General features: G+C 35.5%; 1 protein-coding gene across 1 annotated transcript; it reads right to left on the reverse strand.

Moving 5' to 3' along the window:
- Nucleotides 1–7,896: 7,896 nt before the first annotated feature.
- On the reverse strand, nt 7,897–8,750 carry LOC140014537 (uncharacterized). The gene is made up of 2 exons (XM_072065506.1): nt 8,190–8,750; nt 7,897–8,102 (listed from the first exon to the last, which is right to left on the reverse strand). Exons 1-2 carry the CDS (start codon nt 8,741–8,743, stop codon nt 8,096–8,098), a joined length of 561 nt encoding a protein of 186 aa, XP_071921607.1. The 5' UTR covers nt 8,744–8,750; the 3' UTR covers nt 7,897–8,095.
- Between the last annotated feature and the right edge of the window lie 11,565 nt (nt 8,751–20,315).

Raw genomic sequence — 20,315 nt, forward strand, 5'->3', positions numbered from 1 at the left:
CCTTCAGGTGAGGGTTTGAGAGTATGTGTTTGATATAAATAGAACAGAAACGCAGCTTTTAGTCATTTTACATAAGGGGGAAACCCGCAAGCGGGTTTCAGGCAGGCTATTTAACAAATTACTTAAAAAAAAAAAATTTACATGCAAGCTGCGTTCTTCAAAAGGGTATTTTCGTCTATTCACTCAGGAAACCCGCAAGCGGGTTTCAGGCAGGCTATTTAACAAATTACTTAAAAAAAAAAAATTTACATGCAAGCTGCGTTCTTCAAAAGGGTATTTTCGAGACCGGCTGGCCCTCCAAGGGGGACACCGACGAGGCCGGAGCCACTCCGGAGAATGCCAAGAAGTACAACGGCAACCTCATCAACAAGCTGGTGTGCGGGAAGAAGGGGACGCCCATGAGGCCCAACGCCGACTTGAACATCTATGTCTTCGCCCTTTTCAACGAGAACATGAAGTCCAGCCCAACCTCCGAGAGGAACTACGGCCTCTTCAAGCCGGATGACTCCTCGGCCTACTACATTGGCTTCAACAGCACCGGTCTCCTTTCCACTTCCTCCAATACCTCCACTACTCCTAGTAGTACTGGTAGTAGCAGCAGCAGCAGTAGTAGTGTTCCTCTTGGCTCCTCCTCCTCCTCCGGTAGCACCACTTCTTCCACAGCAGTAGTAGTATCATAAGATGAAAGTCAAAGAGAAATATGAAAAATATGGAAATCCCTAAAATACCCCTTTTGGGTTCCTAGATTTGGAAGCCGATGGAAATTATGCGGTGGCGCCGCCGCTAAGCTCCTTGATTGGAATCGAAATATAAGTTTAGGGATTAAATTGGCTATAAATAATGTATAGGGACTAAATTGACGGAAAAAAAAAGTTTAAGGACTAAATTGGCGATTTTCCCTTTATTCATTTTCTCCTTGTTATTGTTTTCTGTCCGATTCATTTGTTTGTAGTCAACAGTTCAGTTGCCAAATGTATATGTGTGTATCTGCCTCTGTTGGGCCCCTGTCAGAATTGGGCGCTGGAATTGTGTCCAGTTCTACATTCTTCTACGAAATAATCACATAATTGCAGTTCAATTCTGACAGAGTCTACAGACTAGGATTTTTTTTTTTTTTTTGGACATGGGAGGTACTTACGCCAGACTAGTCCCCTTATGTTAATACAGAACCCGCTCTAAGGATGCACCACACGGTAGCCAACGGGAGTCAACCTGGTGACCTTAGGATAAAGACCCAAGGGAGGTACAAACCAAGATTGAATTGACGGTTTTTTATTTTTTATTTTTTAAATTAAAGAGGACTAGGACTAATTAGATATTTGGTTGTACAACTAGCTTTGATGGGGGAATTTTGGAATATAGGGTAGACAGGGATACAGTAAATTGTAAACTTAAACACCAAAAGCTGTTTGATCAATGTTGCTATTCCTACACTTGCTATGTTGAGTCCCCATTTCATAGAGGTAATGAGCATTTCTCTAATTAGCTCAATTCACGGTAGTTTAAATCTAAGCATTAGATTGAGAGCAAAGCTTCGAACAAAAGTGATTAAGCATAGCATGGCACGGATATAGCTTAATTATTCCTTTTTAAGGATTCAAGAATTATACTATAAATAAAAGAGAGCACAGAAAGACGGCAGTATGTTTTGTACCCGGCTTGATTGAAACAAAGAGCCACACCACATACATGGAAAATTGTTTGTCTAAAATAGAGTTTTCTCATTTTAAGGCTTGTACTAACTACATTTGATTTGACTTCTTTTTTGCAATAACGATAATATTTCTATAACGTAATCTATCCTAATTTAGAGGAAAGGGAGGCTAAAGAGGCTATGTATAAGGGGTTAGTAGGTATAAAAATCTGACGAGGTAAAAAGAGTATTCTAACACCCTTTTTGACTTCTTTTTTTTTTTTTACAGTCTCTTAATGTGCTAAATATGTTATGTGCTCAAATTAGATTTGACATCTACTAAACGCTTCCATACTTACAATGCTAGTTGAATCAGTTTTTTCATTCCACTTGTCCATGGTCTTCACCTCCCAATTCTCTGCTTCTGTTTGGGATGACTAAACTTTACGTTACAGGATTATTATTTATGAGTCAATTTTCTATGCGCTGACAGTGTATACACTGTCATGGTTGGATATACGATATGAGGATGCTCACCTTGGCCACCCGCATGTCCGAGGTGAACCCACCTCGTCCCTCATCAGAGCTCATCCGTGTCTTGGGCATAACCCCTGAGCTCGGCCGGATCCCTAGTCTACCGTGTAGGTGACCTCGGCACCTCCACCTCAGCTGCACGCTGATGATGTCAAGCCACCTGACATCACCCGTGACCAGTGCTTTATCTGAAAAGCACTGGAGGCACTTAATGGCACCTGCACAATACTCTCCGTCATCATGCCCAGAAGGCTACAGTGTCAGGGTCAGGTTTCCTGACAAGGGACAGAGCCGTAATGCCAGAGAGTGGGTCCCACTAGCACGGGCCTTCTGCCCTGTCCTCTACTCTCCTTCTATAAATACCTCACACACACTACCAACAAGTAAGCAGACTGTTTATTTGACAATACTACTGCTTTTCTCTCGTTCTCATACTAACTTGATCGTCGGAGTGATCCCAGGGGAGAAGCTCCGCCATTCACTTCGGACACGAGGATACACCTCACTTCATCTCAGAGGAGCCTGATTCTGGTCGGTTCAGCTACCCACCAAAAATCACCTCTTCACGATACATATGTAAAATTTGAGTTTTAAATTCAAATTCGAATTATATGTCATATATCTAATGGTGAAAGTGTATACACTGTCAGTATATAGATGATTAATCCATTATTTATTAGTATGAAACACTTCCAAAATAGATTGAGATTCCATTAACTGAATATATTCTACCATGCCATACTATTTGGTACTAAATTTTGAGTGCCATTAAAGGGCTTTTTGATCATTGTTGGTATATCAATTTTATTTGCACATGTAAAGTTTGAGAGATGATGAGATGAAGTATTCTTAATTAACTTTTACTACTGACTTTTAGTGCGCAACTCGTAAGCCCTGACCCTAATATTTATTGGAGATGTCGGTCACCAAAATCGTGCAGATGTCCAAAGGTGAGGGTGTCCAGATCGGAGACCAATAATGACACTGGAGAACGAGACAGAGGTGATTGGAGCATCGCGTCCATCGTGGTAATTCCTTTCCACTTTTCGGCACATGAGATCCTCGGCCCCCTCATCAAGCCCCTTGCTCGGCCTCATCACTGTAATTTTGCCACCTGGCTTAATTCACACGATCTTTTATACTCTCATAACATCTCAATTTGCAACTTGAGGGTGCTCACCTCGGCAACCCCCATGTCCGAGGTGAACTCACCTCGTCCCTCATGTGAGCTCGTCCGTGCCCCTGGGCCTACCCCCTAAGCTCGGCCACATCCCCAATCTACCGTGTAGGTGACCTCGGCAACCCCACCTCAGCTGCACGCTGATGATGCCAAGACACCTGACATCACCCGGGATCAGTGCTTTATCTGAAAGCACTGTCGCACTTAATGACTACTGCGAAGGACTCCGCGTCACCCTGTCCAGGCGGCTACAGTGTCAGGGTCAGGCCATCTGACAGGGAGCAGAGCCGTAATGGCAGGGCATGGGTCCCACCGGCATAAGATCTCCATCCTGCCCTCCACTCTCACCCTATAAATACCCCACAGACTCCCAACAAGTAAGCACACTGTTCATTTGACAATACTACTGCTCTTCTCTCGCTCCCATACTAACTTGATCGTCGGAGTGATCCCAGGGGAGAAACCCCGCCATTCACTTCGGACACGAGGATACACCTCACTTTATCTCAGAGGAGCCTGATTCTGGTCGGTTCAATTACCCACCAAAAATCGCCTCTTCACAACTCCTAAAGACCGAGGGTAAATTTTCTCCCCATTTACATAAACATCCTGCAACCAAAATTCAAATCAAGATAAGAGTATCGGATAAAAAGGATTTGCATGTCTAATTGACATCCTTATTCTCAAACTTGATTCAACTTCCTTGGCTTCAAAACAAATATCAGATCTTAGAAAGGTCAAAATTAATAATCTTCAAGCACGGGAGCACGGCAATTCGAACAAAACAAAATTGAGTTGATGGCAAACATCATGTAGCAAATTAATGGGTATTGTGATTTTAATCTGATAGGAAATTTTAGGCATAAGACCGCTCAACTTTTAAACAATCGCGAGCGCAAAGCCCAATAGAAACTGGGTCTAACGCTAAACGAAGCCTTTTTTCTTTTGTTTATAACAAAACATATTTCATTAACGGATTGCTGGAAATCGTTCAACATGATTTATATATATCGTTGCTCTAATGATAGATAAAACATACACTAAAATTGTAGATCTATAATTTAACAGACACAAAAAACCTGAGAAATTAAGAATATATCTAAAAAGTGTCATCAATTTTAAAATCATCTCCTCATATAATAAATCGCTACAGCCTACTTTGTACATGTTGCAATCATCAGATCTGCTAATCAACAATTGTAAGTTTCAATAAAAATGATGAGATCTGTCTACATAGACACAAATATGAAATGAATTCAGATCTGAAGTAAATTCAAATTTAAACAACAAATTAAAAAATAACACAAAATCTCATTAGGAACCAATGTTTTAAAACCCGGATAGTTAATTGAACCAACAAGGTATTCAGGTCAAGGTTCAACTGGTCAAACAGGTTCAACTCTGGTTCAATGAATTTTTAAAAAAATAATTTATATAAATATATATGTTCAAAATAAGGCATGCAATGGACTAATTTAAGACTTTATATGACGAAAAGTTTAATATTTTCAAATAACTTGGATTTTCACAAATAAAAATTTTAAATTATAAGTTGCAAAAAATAAAATTTATCTTAGTCTCAATTGTATCTATCAAAAAATAATCTTAAATCCAACCCAAAAATGCCACAAGATTCTAAAATTATACAAAATTCACGTCCATGGGAATTAGACATTGCCAGTTTAAATTTTGAATTCACATTTTTGGGATTTAGATATTGTAACTTAAAAAAAAGTTTGGAGTTTAGAGAAAGTTAGGAAATAGGAAATAGAGATGCGAACTTAATAAGAGACAAAAAAGAGAAGAAAGTAAGTGGATGGGCATTTAATAATTAGTCTTTAGGGTTAAAGAAAATCTATCCTTTTTTATATATATTTTTTTTTCAATTTAATAGACAAAAACAAAAAATCACCAGTTCAACCATGGTTCATACCGATTTTTAAGTCCAATCAACTTGAGGTATGAACCGGACCGAACCTATGATCTGTTGGCGGTTCGATCAGTCGAACTGACTGGTTCGGTCCGATTTTCAAAACAATGCTAGGAACTCCTAAGAGAACAAAAATTTATCATTAGGAAGCTTAGGAAAAACAAAGATCTCCCATTAATAAAATTTAGGGGAAACTTTATTAAAAAAATTACAAAAACGAAACCTATGGGAGGAAGACTAGGAAAAATGGCCTCCCGAAAAGGAAGAGATTAGAGAAAAGGAACGGTAAAGAGAAGTTGGAGAAGAGTAGCTGTGTCTATGCATGCAAACGGGCTAAACAAAGCCTTAAATAGGATTTGCAGATGATGTCAACAATTGCCGCAAAACATGGGTTAAAAGCTTTAAATTGGTTTCGTTGTTGCTGTTTCCATGGAAGAATAGTTAGAATAAATAATTTATTTTGGCTTCAAATTTTCTTCAACAATTATATTGGAGATATTATGATGAATTTTCAGAATTTTCATTACCATATTTTATCTACGAATGAGAGATGAGCAACGAATATCAGAATTTTTAGATGAGCCCTTTTGATTTGATATACATTTCATTGTGCTGCTACAGGATGGTTGTGGAATTAGAGAGCAATTTCACTTCGAAAACTGCGGGCAAAATTATTGCAAAATAAAATGCACGCGAATAAGGTAACCTGGCAGCATTTTGAGGCTGCATTAGGGGCTTATTAAAGGCCCGGAGATCTCAAGTGACTTTCACATGAGATCCTCGGCCCCCCTATCAAGCCCCCTTACTCGGCGTTGAGATCTGAGGTGTTAAAATAGGTGATCTAAATAGATTTATATTAATTAAAATGAGTAATGGGTATAAATGAGTCAACTCATTTATATTAATTTAATTATATGAGTATAAATAGGTATCAAAAAAATGAATTGGATAGCTCAATTACCCATTATAACCTATTTATTTTAACTTTTTGTAAACTTATTTAAATTTATTTTCGCAAACTAAGTTATCAATGTATACCACCCTTTGTACCCATCATTAGTTTTAAATATTTACATATAAAACTCAATATGCCTAATTACCAATTGTTTTTCATCCGTACTCTATGTCACAAAATTATATACTATTAAATAATTGAACAATAAGAATATAAAAATTTGAACTAAATACTATAAAAGTTAACATAAAAACTTAATTTAAAATTTTTGAATCTCTAGCATATTTTTCGTGTGTAAATTTAAAATTTCATTTGGAAAGGTAGGAAAAGAGACTAAAACTTGCTATAAATTGGTAATATTGAAAAATGAGCAAGTTAACAAACTAAGAAAAAATAAAATGATAAGATAAAACCAACAAATAATAATAATTATAATAATAATGAAACAAAAGTAGTTAACATCATGATAAAAATGAAGAATTTGAAAAAAAAAAAAGGTGGGGGAAGAAAGAAGGTTTGGGAGAAGATAATTCTAAATGGATTAATTGAATTTAAATAGGCATTATTAGGTAATTCATTTATATTCATATGTAAAAAATTAAAATACTCATATCTATCTATTCATAGACGTGTATGAATAAATTTAGTTAAATAAATTTGCTTGCCACTTATAGTTGGGCTCTACCTTCGCCGAAGTTTTCACCACGAAACTAGAAAAGCGGGCCGAAGTTTACACCACAAAACTACCGTGATTTTGCCTAAAAGTATTCTAGGCTTGTCTGCTCCCAACCATACTACCGTGACATCTTGCCCTTAGCGGTGCAAGATGTGACAATAACTCATTAATCAATTAGGCATTGGTTAAAACTTGTAAAGAGAGTGATTACATAATTCACATGTTGGACTCATTTAATCACAATTTCAGGTGGTGTATCATTGGTTTGTCTGTGAGGATCCATTTTGGTGTCATTCTTGACTTGTTGGGTGAATTAAAAGGTCTTTTGTGAAGGGATCGGATCATCCATCATACTCAAACCCTATTGAACTAAGTATCTTCCACCTTAAAACGAATAGGAGATACCACTAGGAAAGATCCATCAGTTTGGACTTTGGAGTTAATGATCAATTATTATCCCTGGTTCCATTAATCCATTTCCCTTTTCCCCATTTTAGTACCAGTTCAACCCGAACCATCTCATTAGTTCCTATCCACATCCTTTCTTCTTTCCTTCCACGTACTTCAACAAATCCAATACTGAGGTGCACAACTTGAAAAATCTAAAAATTGCGAGTCCAATCCTTTCCTTATTACCTTTTCTTTTTCACTCTTTTTTTTTTAAAAAAAAAAAAAAAGAAGAAAGAAAAAAAAGTTCAGGTCCATCAATGATCAAACCCACAACAAGCAGGCTTCAGAACCGAAAAGATCCACTGTAATATAATAAATAGGATACAATTTAAGGAAGGAAAAGTCAAACATAGTACTACTAGTCTTTAAAGGGATTATAATCCAAGGTTGTGTTTGGATTGCATTTTCCGTCATTTTTCATGGAAAAATTACTGTAGCGATTTGATATATGTGAGGAAAAAAGGTGATAGGGAAATGTGATCACGGAAAACGACAATATTTTCCGACGGAAACAAGCAATCCAAGCAAGGCCCAAGTATCTCCTCCAACAGCAGCATGGTCTAAATTTGCCCTGTTTTATACGTACTTGTCCACAACATATGAAACAAACACGTACTAAAAAAACTACTAAAAGACAAAGTGGAAAACAGGATTTTAACTTATTAGGAGGCCAGAAAATGATCGGCGCCGGAGATGTTACATCACATACATCAGAGGATCACACTGCAGTAGTCCTGTTAAACCCTGTTTCGGATATATCTCCATATTAACAAACATTATAGAACCAAAATAAAACGAAAGATTCCAGAAAGAAATAGAAAATTCACGCACCAGTCACGCAGAGAACAATTGGCAAGGATTATTATGGTGAATCCAATGAAGAAGAGGGCGACGGACATCTGCTTGAGTGGGGGATCGAGGGTCATCCGGATGGCCAAGAGAAGCGCAACAGCACAGAAGAAAACTGCAACGTGCTCCATGACACAAGATGATCTGGGGTAATGCCTACGTATGTAAGCAGACACCAACATAGCTAAGAAGGCCATCTCGAAAGCCACGCAGAGCCAGGGAAAGGATGCAGCAGCAGGGAGAGTTGCGCGAATTTGGAGAGCTTGCAAGACGACACCAATGGCTGCAAAACATGCTCCAATGACCAGCAAAGCCCATTGCATGTTCATCACGTTATCAATCTGGATGCGACGATCATGATCATTATTATCGGGCTGCTGCTCTGTTTCGGAGGATATTGTGCCAGGCAGCTCGAGTCGGTCAGTGGGTAACTCTGAAGGAGTCGACCTGTCCTTCCTCCATAGCGGGAGCTCCTTGGCGAGCTCAATCAAGGTGAAGAAGAAGCGGACGGCTACAAGCCTGAATTTTCCCCACATTTTTCTGTTTCGGTCACTTCGGTGCTGGAACAAACTTACGGAGCCCGGCTTATTAAGGGCGTGTGCAAGTCGAGTCGAGTTCGAGTAGTGTGGTAAAATAACTAACCTCGAGCTCGAGCTTTTAGAATTCAAGATCGAACTCGAACTCAACATCAATTTGCATTACTCGAGCTTGAGTTTAATAAAATGTAATCAATTCAAATTAAGCTGGAGCTTATTCGAGTTCAATCAAACCTAATCAAACTCATGTAATAAAAATTAATATTTTATATATAATTTTAAGTAAAAGATATTATTGACATTTCACAATAATAAAAATTAAAATATATATTATGAAAAACTCGATTAGACTTATCGAGCTTTCAAGTGCAAAGTATTGAAGCCCAAGCTCGGCTTGTTGCTTCTATCTATCGAGCAGCTCGACCGGCGAGCTCGAGTCAAGCTATTCGGCTCAACATCAGCTCACTTTACACTGTATTTCAGCAAAGTCATTGGAACTGTAGTTCTTTTCTGAGGACAGACAAAACTTAGTGACCCGCTTGTCTGATGTAAACTTCTGTGAAGGTAGAGCCCAGCAGCTGAAAGGTGTAAGTTACAATTGTTTGTATTCATCTTACAATTGTGGGATTTAACTTAAATCTCATAAAAAATGATTCAATTGATTTTTCAAAATTGAGTCTCTCACCTTCCCCTGTACAAGGCCTCAATCATCTGAGGAAGTTAAACTACTATTTCGCCAATTATTCCAACGGAACAAGCTCCGGACTTTTGACGCTAGCAGCCATGATGGCTCATGCCAAAAAAAAAAAAAAAAAAAATCTGAAAATGATACAGCTTTCATTTGTTTGCAAAAAAGAAGAAGAAGAAGAATCCTTTTGTTGTTGTTCTAAAATACTTGGATTGGATGGTCATTTTACCTTTACATCAATCAAAATATTACCACCTTGCACCCAAATTTTGGGTAACCCCGAATATGATTAGTATAAGATTCAGTTTAAATCCTATAATACAGTAGGAGACAATAGTTATCACAGGATTATATATCTATTCTGAAATTGTGATTAAATTCGAGTCCAATTATGTAACCATTCTCTTTCCAAGTTTTAACCAATCCCAATTGACTAACGAGTGTCACATCTTGCATTGTCACATCCTGCACCAGTGCAAGCCACTAAGAGCAAGTTTTAACCAAGCCCAGAATACTTTTCGGCATTGGGAAGGGTTTATTACTTCCCTGTGAGACCTCAAAAGATACCGACTTTTGGGGTTCTCACGGGATTAAGGATTAGTAAAAATTTGTCAAAAAGCTTTGGGCTTTGGTCAAGAGAGAGAATACTTTTCGGCAAGATCTTGACCTTAAAGGTCCAACAGTGTCTTTCAAAAAAAAACAAAAAACAAAAAACAATGACCCTTTTCTTTATCCAACCACAAAAGTCCCAGTGTTTACCCACGTCACCTTCCTTGCGATTTCTGAAAATTTCAGGAAGCTCCTTTCTAATTTTGAAAATTACACATTCTTCCCTTGAGTTTGATATTTAGGTTATAGAATAGGCCCAGTGAGTCAGATTTTTCTTCAATTATCATAAAATAACCTTTTTTGAGAGAGAGAGAGTGTTCGCTAATTGCCTTATTCATTTAAAGACCGCTACCACATCCAAGCAAATTTTCTAAGTTTTTAAACCAAGACAGCAATTCAGTCTAAATTCTAGAACACCTACCTCTCTCTGAAATTAATTCAATGACCACAAATCCCAAAATCCAATTATGCTCGATTACCTTTTCTCTTCGATCTGCTAAGAATAGGACTGTACTTGTCTTCATCATCCGTAATAAGAAGTCTTAAATCCTGTTTGATAACTCCGTTCAACACTTAAATTTAATATATTCAAATCTTAATATGTTTAGATGCATTTAATAACAGAAAAATCAACATCTAAATTAATTAAGTGGCATTGAATTTTTTAAATAAAATTTGTTCTTAAAAATAAGTAATTAATAAGTGATCAGTTATTAATTCATCATTAAATGTGATATACACTGAAATATATTAGATTTAATATTTAACAATTCAATAATTTAATGAATTCATACATTAGTTTTATCAACAATAACCTCATATTCTTTAAGACCGATTATTTATAACTTCTCGATCACCATTCTATGAGGTGGATATATTCTGATTTGCCGGAAATTTTTAGCTAAGATTTTGTGGGCTCACAAATAAACGCGCAAGCACACGCACGTCTAATTTTTGGGCGCACGATCTTCATTCGCATTTAAAGGTTCAACACTTCCTTCTCTTCTCTTCGTGTGGCGGTTCACTGGTTCCAATGCTTGCTTCCTTTGGAATTTGTACAGTTCACCTTTTTTTTTTTCTCTCTATAAGTTACTAATAAAAGCTGAGTTCACCTTTCTTTCCTTTTTTTTTTTTTTTCCAAGATGGAGGTTCCTATTTACATTTTTTTCTATCTTCTTATTTAATCTAACTCTCCTCTCGGCTAGGCCTACCCTCTAATTACCCTCTAATTACCTTATAGATTGACTAATGATGCATTGCATTACTCACAAAAGATTGAATGATATCTTAGTACAACTTAGCAAGTTTTGTTATGATGGGAAGGATTGGATTGAATTAGGTGGTAAGGGAAGAGATTGTGGGTCCGTTTGTTTCGGGTGAAAATGTTTTCCAGGAAAATATTTTCCTAATTTCCCGTGTTTGGTTGCACAAAAGTTACTGAAAACATTTTCCTATGTAAAATATTTTCACTCATCTTGTGGAAAACAACTTCCCTTCCAAACTTACTGAAGTTGTTTTCCGAAATACATGCATCCCGCCTGTAGTATGTTCCAAACTTACTGAAAACATCTTGTAATATGTTCTTTTTTTGTTTTTAGTGTAAACAGGAGGACTCGAACCCAAGACCTCTTCCTTACACTCCCTCCCCTGTACCACCCAACCCAACCCAACCCTCCCCCTAGTATATTCAAAAAAAAAAAAAAAAACCTCATTCTGCTCATCCTATGCTAGTAATTAATTGTGTATAATAGGGACATTCTTTTCTAAAAAAACTTTCAGCAGTGAGAGTGCAAGATATATGTCACAATAAGCATTGCATGTGATTGATATTTGACACTAAATGGCCAGCAATTTGTTTATTGCTTAAGGAGATATTTTTTATTCATATATACATTTCTCCAAGATTTTTTAAAGTTAAACAATGAGATAAATTTTCTTATTTTGCACGGGAAGAAGTATGTAGTTATAATGTGTAGAAAGTAAAGATAGAGATAAAAGTAAAAATATTTCAAAAGTTAAACAAACACCAGAAAAATGAAATAAGAAAATATTTTCAATAAGCTAACCAAACACCTGAAAATGATGAAAGGGAAATGATTTTCATGGAAAATTACTTCCACGGAAAATATTTTCCCAAGGAAAACATTTTACTTCCAACCAAACAGACCCTGTAAATAGAAGGGGTTACGATGAAGTTTGTCTTTTAAGTTAAAGTTTTATTACAATGAAATTTGTTTAAAGTTGACCAAGTTAAAGAATAGAATTTTGTTTAAGAAATAAAAGATAACAATGTTGGGCCAACTTGTCTTTAACTACATCCGATAACTCCTATGAGCATTTCCAGTTTGAAAAAACATCGTTTCGGATAACATAAATTCAAAGATTTCTTCTCTGACAATCTTAAAATTGTATAAACATCTGTCTTCTTTTTCCCCTTTGCTTTGGAGCCAAATTTTCGACCGGAGTAGGCAAAGCGGTTCCCCTATGCTCTTATCAAAGTTCTTGCAAGTGCATAAGTTTTTTTTTTTTTTTTGTCAAAAAAGTGCATAAGTTAATTAAGTACAGCAAATATGTTATCGTCTGAAACCAAGGCATGCTGCTTTTAATTTTGTTTTTATCTTAGATGAGATAAAAGTTGTTTACGTAGGACTTGCGTTGGCATCCCATATGATCATTGGAGATGATGAACATGCCATAGCTGAAAATAGCTCCATTCATATTTTAACGGTTTAAAAAGAGATATATGGAGAAGTAGTGTATTTTCATCATCATTGTTACACTAAATGTGCCAATACATGAGAGATGGGAATAATTCAATAAGCCTTTTACAAGGGGTGAGCCCAATACAAAATTCTAACATCGTCATCTGACTTCTACATAGATTAATACCATAAACAAGATAGCACCAAGCCAAACTCTTATCATGTACTCTTAGAGCACAATATAAAATAACACACTCAAAAATAAGTATTGTTAAACAACGCCAAAGAATATTGAGAGATTGTTTTACAAACAACTAGTAAAAGGAGAGAGAAAAAATAGAGATAGGGAGTGTGGTGAATTTCACATTTAGTAAAATACATTTAGAGGCACAATTGACTTTCGTATTTTAAGTCATTATTCTTCAAGAATAACAACTTCGAGTCTTATTTTTAATTGATGTCCTTAGGTGTGACTATTATTCGCCTCTGATTCCAGGCATTTTCTAGAATCCCTAAATGCAAAATTTATGTGGTATTTCCATCTTTTTTGTCATTGTGATGTACATTCAATTTTGTTCAGGGGTGCAATGCAAATAAGTCTAGGTCAATTGAGTAGTTCGCGAATTTGTTCGGTCAAAAGCTCGAGCTTAAGCTCACATTAACTAAGTTAGAACTCTAGTTCGAGCAACTCGAACTACTTCGTGAGCTCAAGCTTGAGCTCGATATGTGAAACTCAAAAGTTCGTTGAGCTCTTATACGTGTGTGTGTGAATTGTGTGAAGTGTCTATCTTGTCCCTTACTTAAAATTATATCTTGTCCATCTTAACAGCCAAATTGGACAGAAGGACTACAACTACACATTTTTATTAATTGGAGGACTACATTTACGCACTTATTAGTTGGAGGGCTAAAAGTGCGCAAAATTGAAAGTTTGAGGACCATTGCGATTTTTTACCCTATTTTATATAATTTATAATACTTAAACTTGATTAGGTTCGAACAAGCTTGATTGAACTTGAATTAAGCTCGATTTTATCGAGTTCAAATTCGAGTTTGAGTAAAACAAAATGAAATCGAGCACCAATTTGAACTCAAATTTAAGAGTTCGACAAGTTTGAACTCAAGTTCAAATCTAAGATTTTTCATTCGAGTCAAGATTGAGTACTATTTGAGGTTGATTCGTCTCAATTGCACCTCTGTTAGTCTTTTCAAGCCAAAGAGTACACACTAAGATGATACAACGGCTGCATTAAATAATTAATTGCCACTTAATTGAATTTTTTTAAAAATTTTGAATAAAAGAAAGAAAAAGTTTGCTAGGGGGTGATGTTAGGGCTGACACAAAATCCTCAATTCCAGCATCATAATTTGATCAATCGGCTGAACCAATTACTTCTAGAGTAGTTGGCCACCAAGAGAGTTTTAAAACTCTATTTAGATGTAGGTCGAGTAATCAAATCCCTTGGCCTCTATTCTAATATCCAGACTTTCTTAAAAATATTTTGCCAGCGGGTGCCTGGGCACCCGTCTGGATCGGTGGTGATTCATTGGATTTTCCTTGACCTCTTTAGGTCTCCCTTCCCTAGTGTAAAGTAGGAATAGTTGTAATATAAAATCTATTGTGTCGACAAATTTTATTTTATTTTTTTTATCGATCGGCTGACCTAGAGTTGGCGTGGCATCAACCATTTCCATCTATGTCACTTTTTCCTATTTCTGGAAACTTAACGACCAAACAATTGGTTGTTGGAATTCAATCATTATCCCACTTCTGTAAGGATTTTGCCAATTGATTACTCTCATGACCTTGTGGGATTGTACTTCAAAAGAATTTTAATAGAAAAGGAATTTGGAAATGTTAAGGTGCACTTGGCTTGTCCCAAAAAAGGTTCGAATTGAATAGGAGTTTTTGATGAGTTTCGAAAAGTGTTTTGTCTATTTAGGTCTACAAAAATAAATGATATTCCAATATTTGTTAATGTCCAATTTGTACTTCAATTACATTTTATTTTATTGTGTGTTATATTTGGAGGCTAAAGTTAAACCACAAGCTCATTAATTTGGACAAAGACAAACGAGAAATTGTATTGTATCCTGTGTGACATGTCGTCTAGATTGTACGGTAATATATTGTTTGGTGAAGCCTATGCACCAGACAAAAAGTGCCATCCTTAGCAATATACTCGGGCCTTGTCTTTACCATCAATCTTGCTTTTACTTGTTACTTTCGAGTTTTATATAACAATTGGATATTAAAGATGGTTATTTTGATAAATTCTAAATCCACTAAAATGTGGCTTCACTTTTTTTTTTTTTTGGGTTTATTTGAAACTCAAAATCTTGCTAGAGGCAAGGGAAAATGATTGATGAGGAACTCTAAACATCGGTATGAAAAAATTCTAAACCTTAAGTAAAAGGGAAACTCTGAAGCTTGATTCAAAGAAAATTCTAAACCTTACAAAGAAGAAGAGAAAATAGTTTAAGTGACTCTCTGATTTTCAAAATTTTGAGATTCAATTGTTAAAATCAAATCAAGATATTCACGAGAGACTCTAAACATCGATATAAGAAAACTATAAACTTTAAGTAAAAGTGAGATTCTAATTTTGAGAGTCAAATCTGTTAGGGAGAAACACATCGAGAGAGTCTACAAAGAGTCCAATATATAAATTAGGAACTCAACTCTGACCCAAAAGCTTAAGTTATTAGGTCTTGAACCCTTACTGCTCTTTCTCCATCTCTCGGACCAATGTGGGACACAATCCTTTACTCATGAATCTAACAAATCTCTCCCTTCATGAATAACCCCCACATTAAACCCAAATTTACAAGCCCTTTTTTGAGCCCACTTTAATATTCAATGCAAGTCCACCTTTATCACCAAGGTCACATTTTCTCTCAAATATGGATCTACTCTTCTTCAACATCCAAACTGCATTCTGGACCCCTGCCAACCGTTGGCTTCTTGGTCTAACATCAACAACCGGATCCCTGCCAAACCCATGGCACACCTAGTCCAACACCAACCAAACTCCTTGGCACTTCGATCCACCATCAAGAAAAGAATTTTCACCTGGTCCAACTCCGAGAAGAATCCACTTACCCATGAGTAGCCCAGTCTCACAACCTGAAGCTCTGATACCAATTTGTTAGGGAGAAATACCTCGAAAGAGTCTACCAAAGAGTCCAAAATGTAAGTTAGGAACCCAACTCTGACCCAAAAACTTAAGCTATTAGGTCTTGGACCCTTACTTACATATTAACCGCTCTTTCTCCATCTCTCGAACTAATGTGGGACACAATCCTTTACTCATGAATCTAACAAATCTTTCCCTTCTAGTTAATATTTTTATTAATTAAGCTGGATTTTGTGGACGACTTCACTAGAAGAAACTAAGATAAAATGAAAGGAGTGCACCCAGTTTCGACTTATTACATCTTCCTATCAAATCAATTGTTAAAAAATCTTTTGTCTCTAGCTAACAGTCCCTCCATCAGACTGAAATGAAGAATTCATATAAATTATTTGTTTTTCGAGAAACAGAATATATTGAACGAAATTGAAGATTTCCAAAATGGAAATAGGAATTTTTATTTTTTTTTGTTTTTGAGGAAGGAAATATGGAAACTCGACAAAGCTAATCAGGAACCAAAATAAGTTCAAGCTTCGATAACTTGAAGATAAAAATAAGTAAAAGATGAACTTTGTGAGCATTAGTGGGATGAACAATTTAACTGAAATAATAACGTATTACATAGTATACCTTAACAATAGCCATTATTGTAACCTACCTTACAAATTGATGAGCAAATGTTGAAGAAAATGGGAGGTCCTGCGTTACTCTTGTAACATTTATTCCAAATGATTCTTTACCTCTCACACTTTAATGGCCTCATCAATGTGCTACAGTTACTAATTCAAATAAGTGCCATTTGTTGCAAGAGTTGAATTAATGGTTCTTGAGCTTCAATGATGAAGAAGACGAAATTTTCTACCATTACAATTCAAGCATTCATTTGTAGCCTTAGTGCACCAATATTATCTTAAATGCATTTAATTTGCATAATCAATTCAGCTAAACATACTTAAGGGGAGTTAATTTCGCTTTTCTACCCACTTTGCTAAATCAATGGCAAAGTAGCCAAACCATTAGCCACTAAAGGTTACAGTAGATAAACCGTGTGAAATTAGGCAACAGAAACTTGTGCATTTTGCTTAATCAATACTGTTATATTTTTACCATTACCAAAACACCCTTACAAATGTTAGATGAAAATCACCGAAGAGTCATACAACAACTCCTTTATATATATACTAGAGGAAGATAGCCCCCGCAATGCGCGGGAGTTTGGTGCATATGGTATAAAATAGTTTTTAATTTTTTATTTGATGTAACAGCATGGAAAACTAATTTTTAATAATAGAAAGATAACCATGAAAAGATTAAGGATATCTATATATTAAACTTCGTAAGAATGGAAGATTGAGTAAAAACGGAATCCATAAATTTCATTCCCTAACAGGTACTCATATTTATATGAAAGTAAAATAGTAGGCTGTTGCATTTAACTTCTATCGAACATGGTAGTTGTCTGTTGTAGTAGTAGTAGCTTTCCTTGCATTGTCTTTGTTATCTTGTAGATAGGTTGAGAACTGCAAAATTGTTAGATATATTTTTAGATTAAAATCTCAGTTTTAATTTGTCCAAATCATTATTTGCCTTCTCCCAGAGCAAAACCTTCACTTTCGCTATCATGAATCAGACAGTGAACAATGAAACTTGACTATTGCAACTTCCTGCAGACTCTGAGCAAACAGAAGAGGAATATCCCCAGCTTAGAAATGAGTAGCATAAGACTATTCAGACGGGAAAAAAATGTATTTTAACAGGAAGAAATAATACATGGAAGTGCTTCTGCTTAACAATAGATGACGTTGGATAGTACTACCTGATTCTTATACACAACAAAATGATACTAAGAATAGAATCAAATCATACCGGTGAAAATCAAGGTTCGCAAGCTACTACTACCAACAAACAAATAATAGTACATTTTAAAAAGAAATAATCATCAAATACGACAAAGAAAGTTTGGAATTCATTGTTCAGCACTAAAGAAGCTAGAATTTGAAACCTTATGTAAAACGTGTTTAGCACCAGCATAAAAGCATGAGTCTTCGTATTTTATCATCTTCGGGAAACTCTTTTCCTGGACAAATGTTACATAAAAAATGCACTTATGAAGTCATAAAGGCAGAAGAATAAATTATATTGTTGTTTAAATATCTATAGGAACTTTCATCTCCAGACAGGAAACTAAGAAAAAGAACTGAACAGGAAAACAATCATGAGAAAATTGGGTGCATGGCAATGATTTAATAGTCTAAACAGACAATCTAAAATAATAGGAGCTCCGCCAAGTTCCCAAAAGTTAGGAGCATTCCAAATGTACTTAATGGTCTATGGGACAACATGATCACAACGTTCAGAATTTGATCATCAGTGTGAAAATTGCAACTAAGAGGGAGAGGACTTTAGCCAACTACTTGTTTGATTATTAGAGGTAGATTTACTTGGGATTTCAATTCTTATTGGTAGTTATTCTTTATTGGTTTCAACCTTCTAATCATCCACATTCAAGTCAAGTACTTTGATGAATAGCTTAAGCAAATATACAAAAGAATACATGAAAGAATAAACTTTGACACAAACTCAAATCAGTAGGACAAAGTATTAACTACCAATTCAAAATGAATCGGAATCTAACTATCACCAAAATCAATTGCATAAGAATCACCTTATTACCAAAGCAAACAATTAGATAAGAAATCACACCATTCAAAAAATTCAATTGCAGTATAAACCACACCATAATGCATCAATTGCAGTAGTTGTTTGGCTTACCTTGTTCCAAATACTCCCTGCAAAAACTTTTTTCTCATAGTTGCTTCAAACCTATTCCAACAAAATCACACCGTTTAAATTGTACACAGCAACCAAATTTGTGGGAAGCAATAATATTAACACTAAATTACGCTAACAGAGTATCCAATTTCAGAATAGAAGCATTTAGCTCACAATAGAAACTATGATTTTACAAGCAAATCATACAATAAAAATAATAATAAAAGCTCACCTCAAGCTAAACCACCAAGAATAGTTTCAGCATAAAACCATATTGAAATCTAGAGTACAATGGCAGTACAAATAAGTATTTACTGGAAGATGAAAAGAACATAACGGAAGAATGTGAAGGAGAGCACATTTGAAGAAATGAAGATGAAACTGATGCTTAGTCATAAATTCCTTAATAAACGCTTTAATTGAGATGAAAATGGCATTTGAATGTCTTCAAGTTATAATAGTAAAGCAATGGTAATAATTGATACTATTTATAATTTAATTAACACAAGCCAATCAATGCCTCTATAAGGATATTTAAGTAATTACACCAATAAAGAAGCTATCATGGGTTATACCCATTGTAGAAAAGACAACCACATAATCACACATTCCCAAAATATCCAAACTTTTGAACAAATCACAAGAACATTTCAGTAAATATAAAAATACACATGCTATCTTAAGTAGTACCCAGCGTTATAACTACATTCAAAACAACCTTACAATCCTAAAATGCCCTTACTCTTACGGTTGAAATTCAAAGCCATTCTTTGACCCAAACTCATTCTTATATAGTATAAGGATATATATATATATGTATATATATAAATTTGGTTTACCGAACATGGAAACTGAACATGTCAGATAAAAATACGTTTAGCTTTTTAATGAGCTATACCTACATAACCAAAACTTAGGAAAGAGTATGGTGGTGACCACTAATAAGTCCTTAATGCCATTCACATTTGAATTATTTATGTGAAGATAGACCTTCTCCTTTTTGTTTTATTGGGTAATAACACCGTATCATTTTTCTTGGGAGAGGCATGGTCGCCCGGAACAAAAGGAGGGAGCTTAAATGAAAGATATCAGGTTCGAGATCCCGCCACTCACACTAAGAAAAAAAGAAAGAAAAAATTTATCATTTTTCTTATATTTTTATTAGTTCTATGAACATTGCACTTCAAGTTATTATCAAAATGATTGAAATCATCAAAACTATATACTAGTATGATAAGTCCAGCCTAAGACAAAATTTATTCTCCTGATTGGTTTATTTTCACACACGCTCCTTGGCAAGATTTTTTTACAAAGTGCTATATATGCTCCAACTAGGTTAATTTAGTTAATAGTTGATTGTATGTTTGAGAAGTAATACTCTAGCATTTTGGAAGGAAAATAGTAAATCTGTGTCTGAAATTGTTTTTCCAGTTAAGTTACTAAATAAGTGAAAAAGAAAAAAAAAAATCAAATTCTTCTTGCACGGTAAAATCCTCAACCAGTGCAAAAATTCAGAGCCAAGCACAGAAAATTCATTTCCTTCTTGGGAGAACATTGGATTTGTTAACATAGAAGAGTTCTTCAATCTAAATTCTGACTGTTTGGATTGTGTCCATTTGTAATCTATAAGTGCCAGCTTCAAGATCATTTCATGGCAAAGAAACGGT

This window comes from Coffea arabica, chromosome 9e, assembly GCF_036785885.1.
Source record: "Coffea arabica cultivar ET-39 chromosome 9e, Coffea Arabica ET-39 HiFi, whole genome shotgun sequence".
Lineage (NCBI taxonomy): Eukaryota > Viridiplantae > Streptophyta > Magnoliopsida > Gentianales > Rubiaceae > Coffea > Coffea arabica.

Excerpts from the sequence above, each read along its gene's own strand:
- LOC140014537 (XM_072065506.1), bottom strand. The coding sequence starts at position 8,743 with ATGTGGGGAAAATTCAGGCTTGTAGCCGTCCGCTTCTTCTTCACCTTG.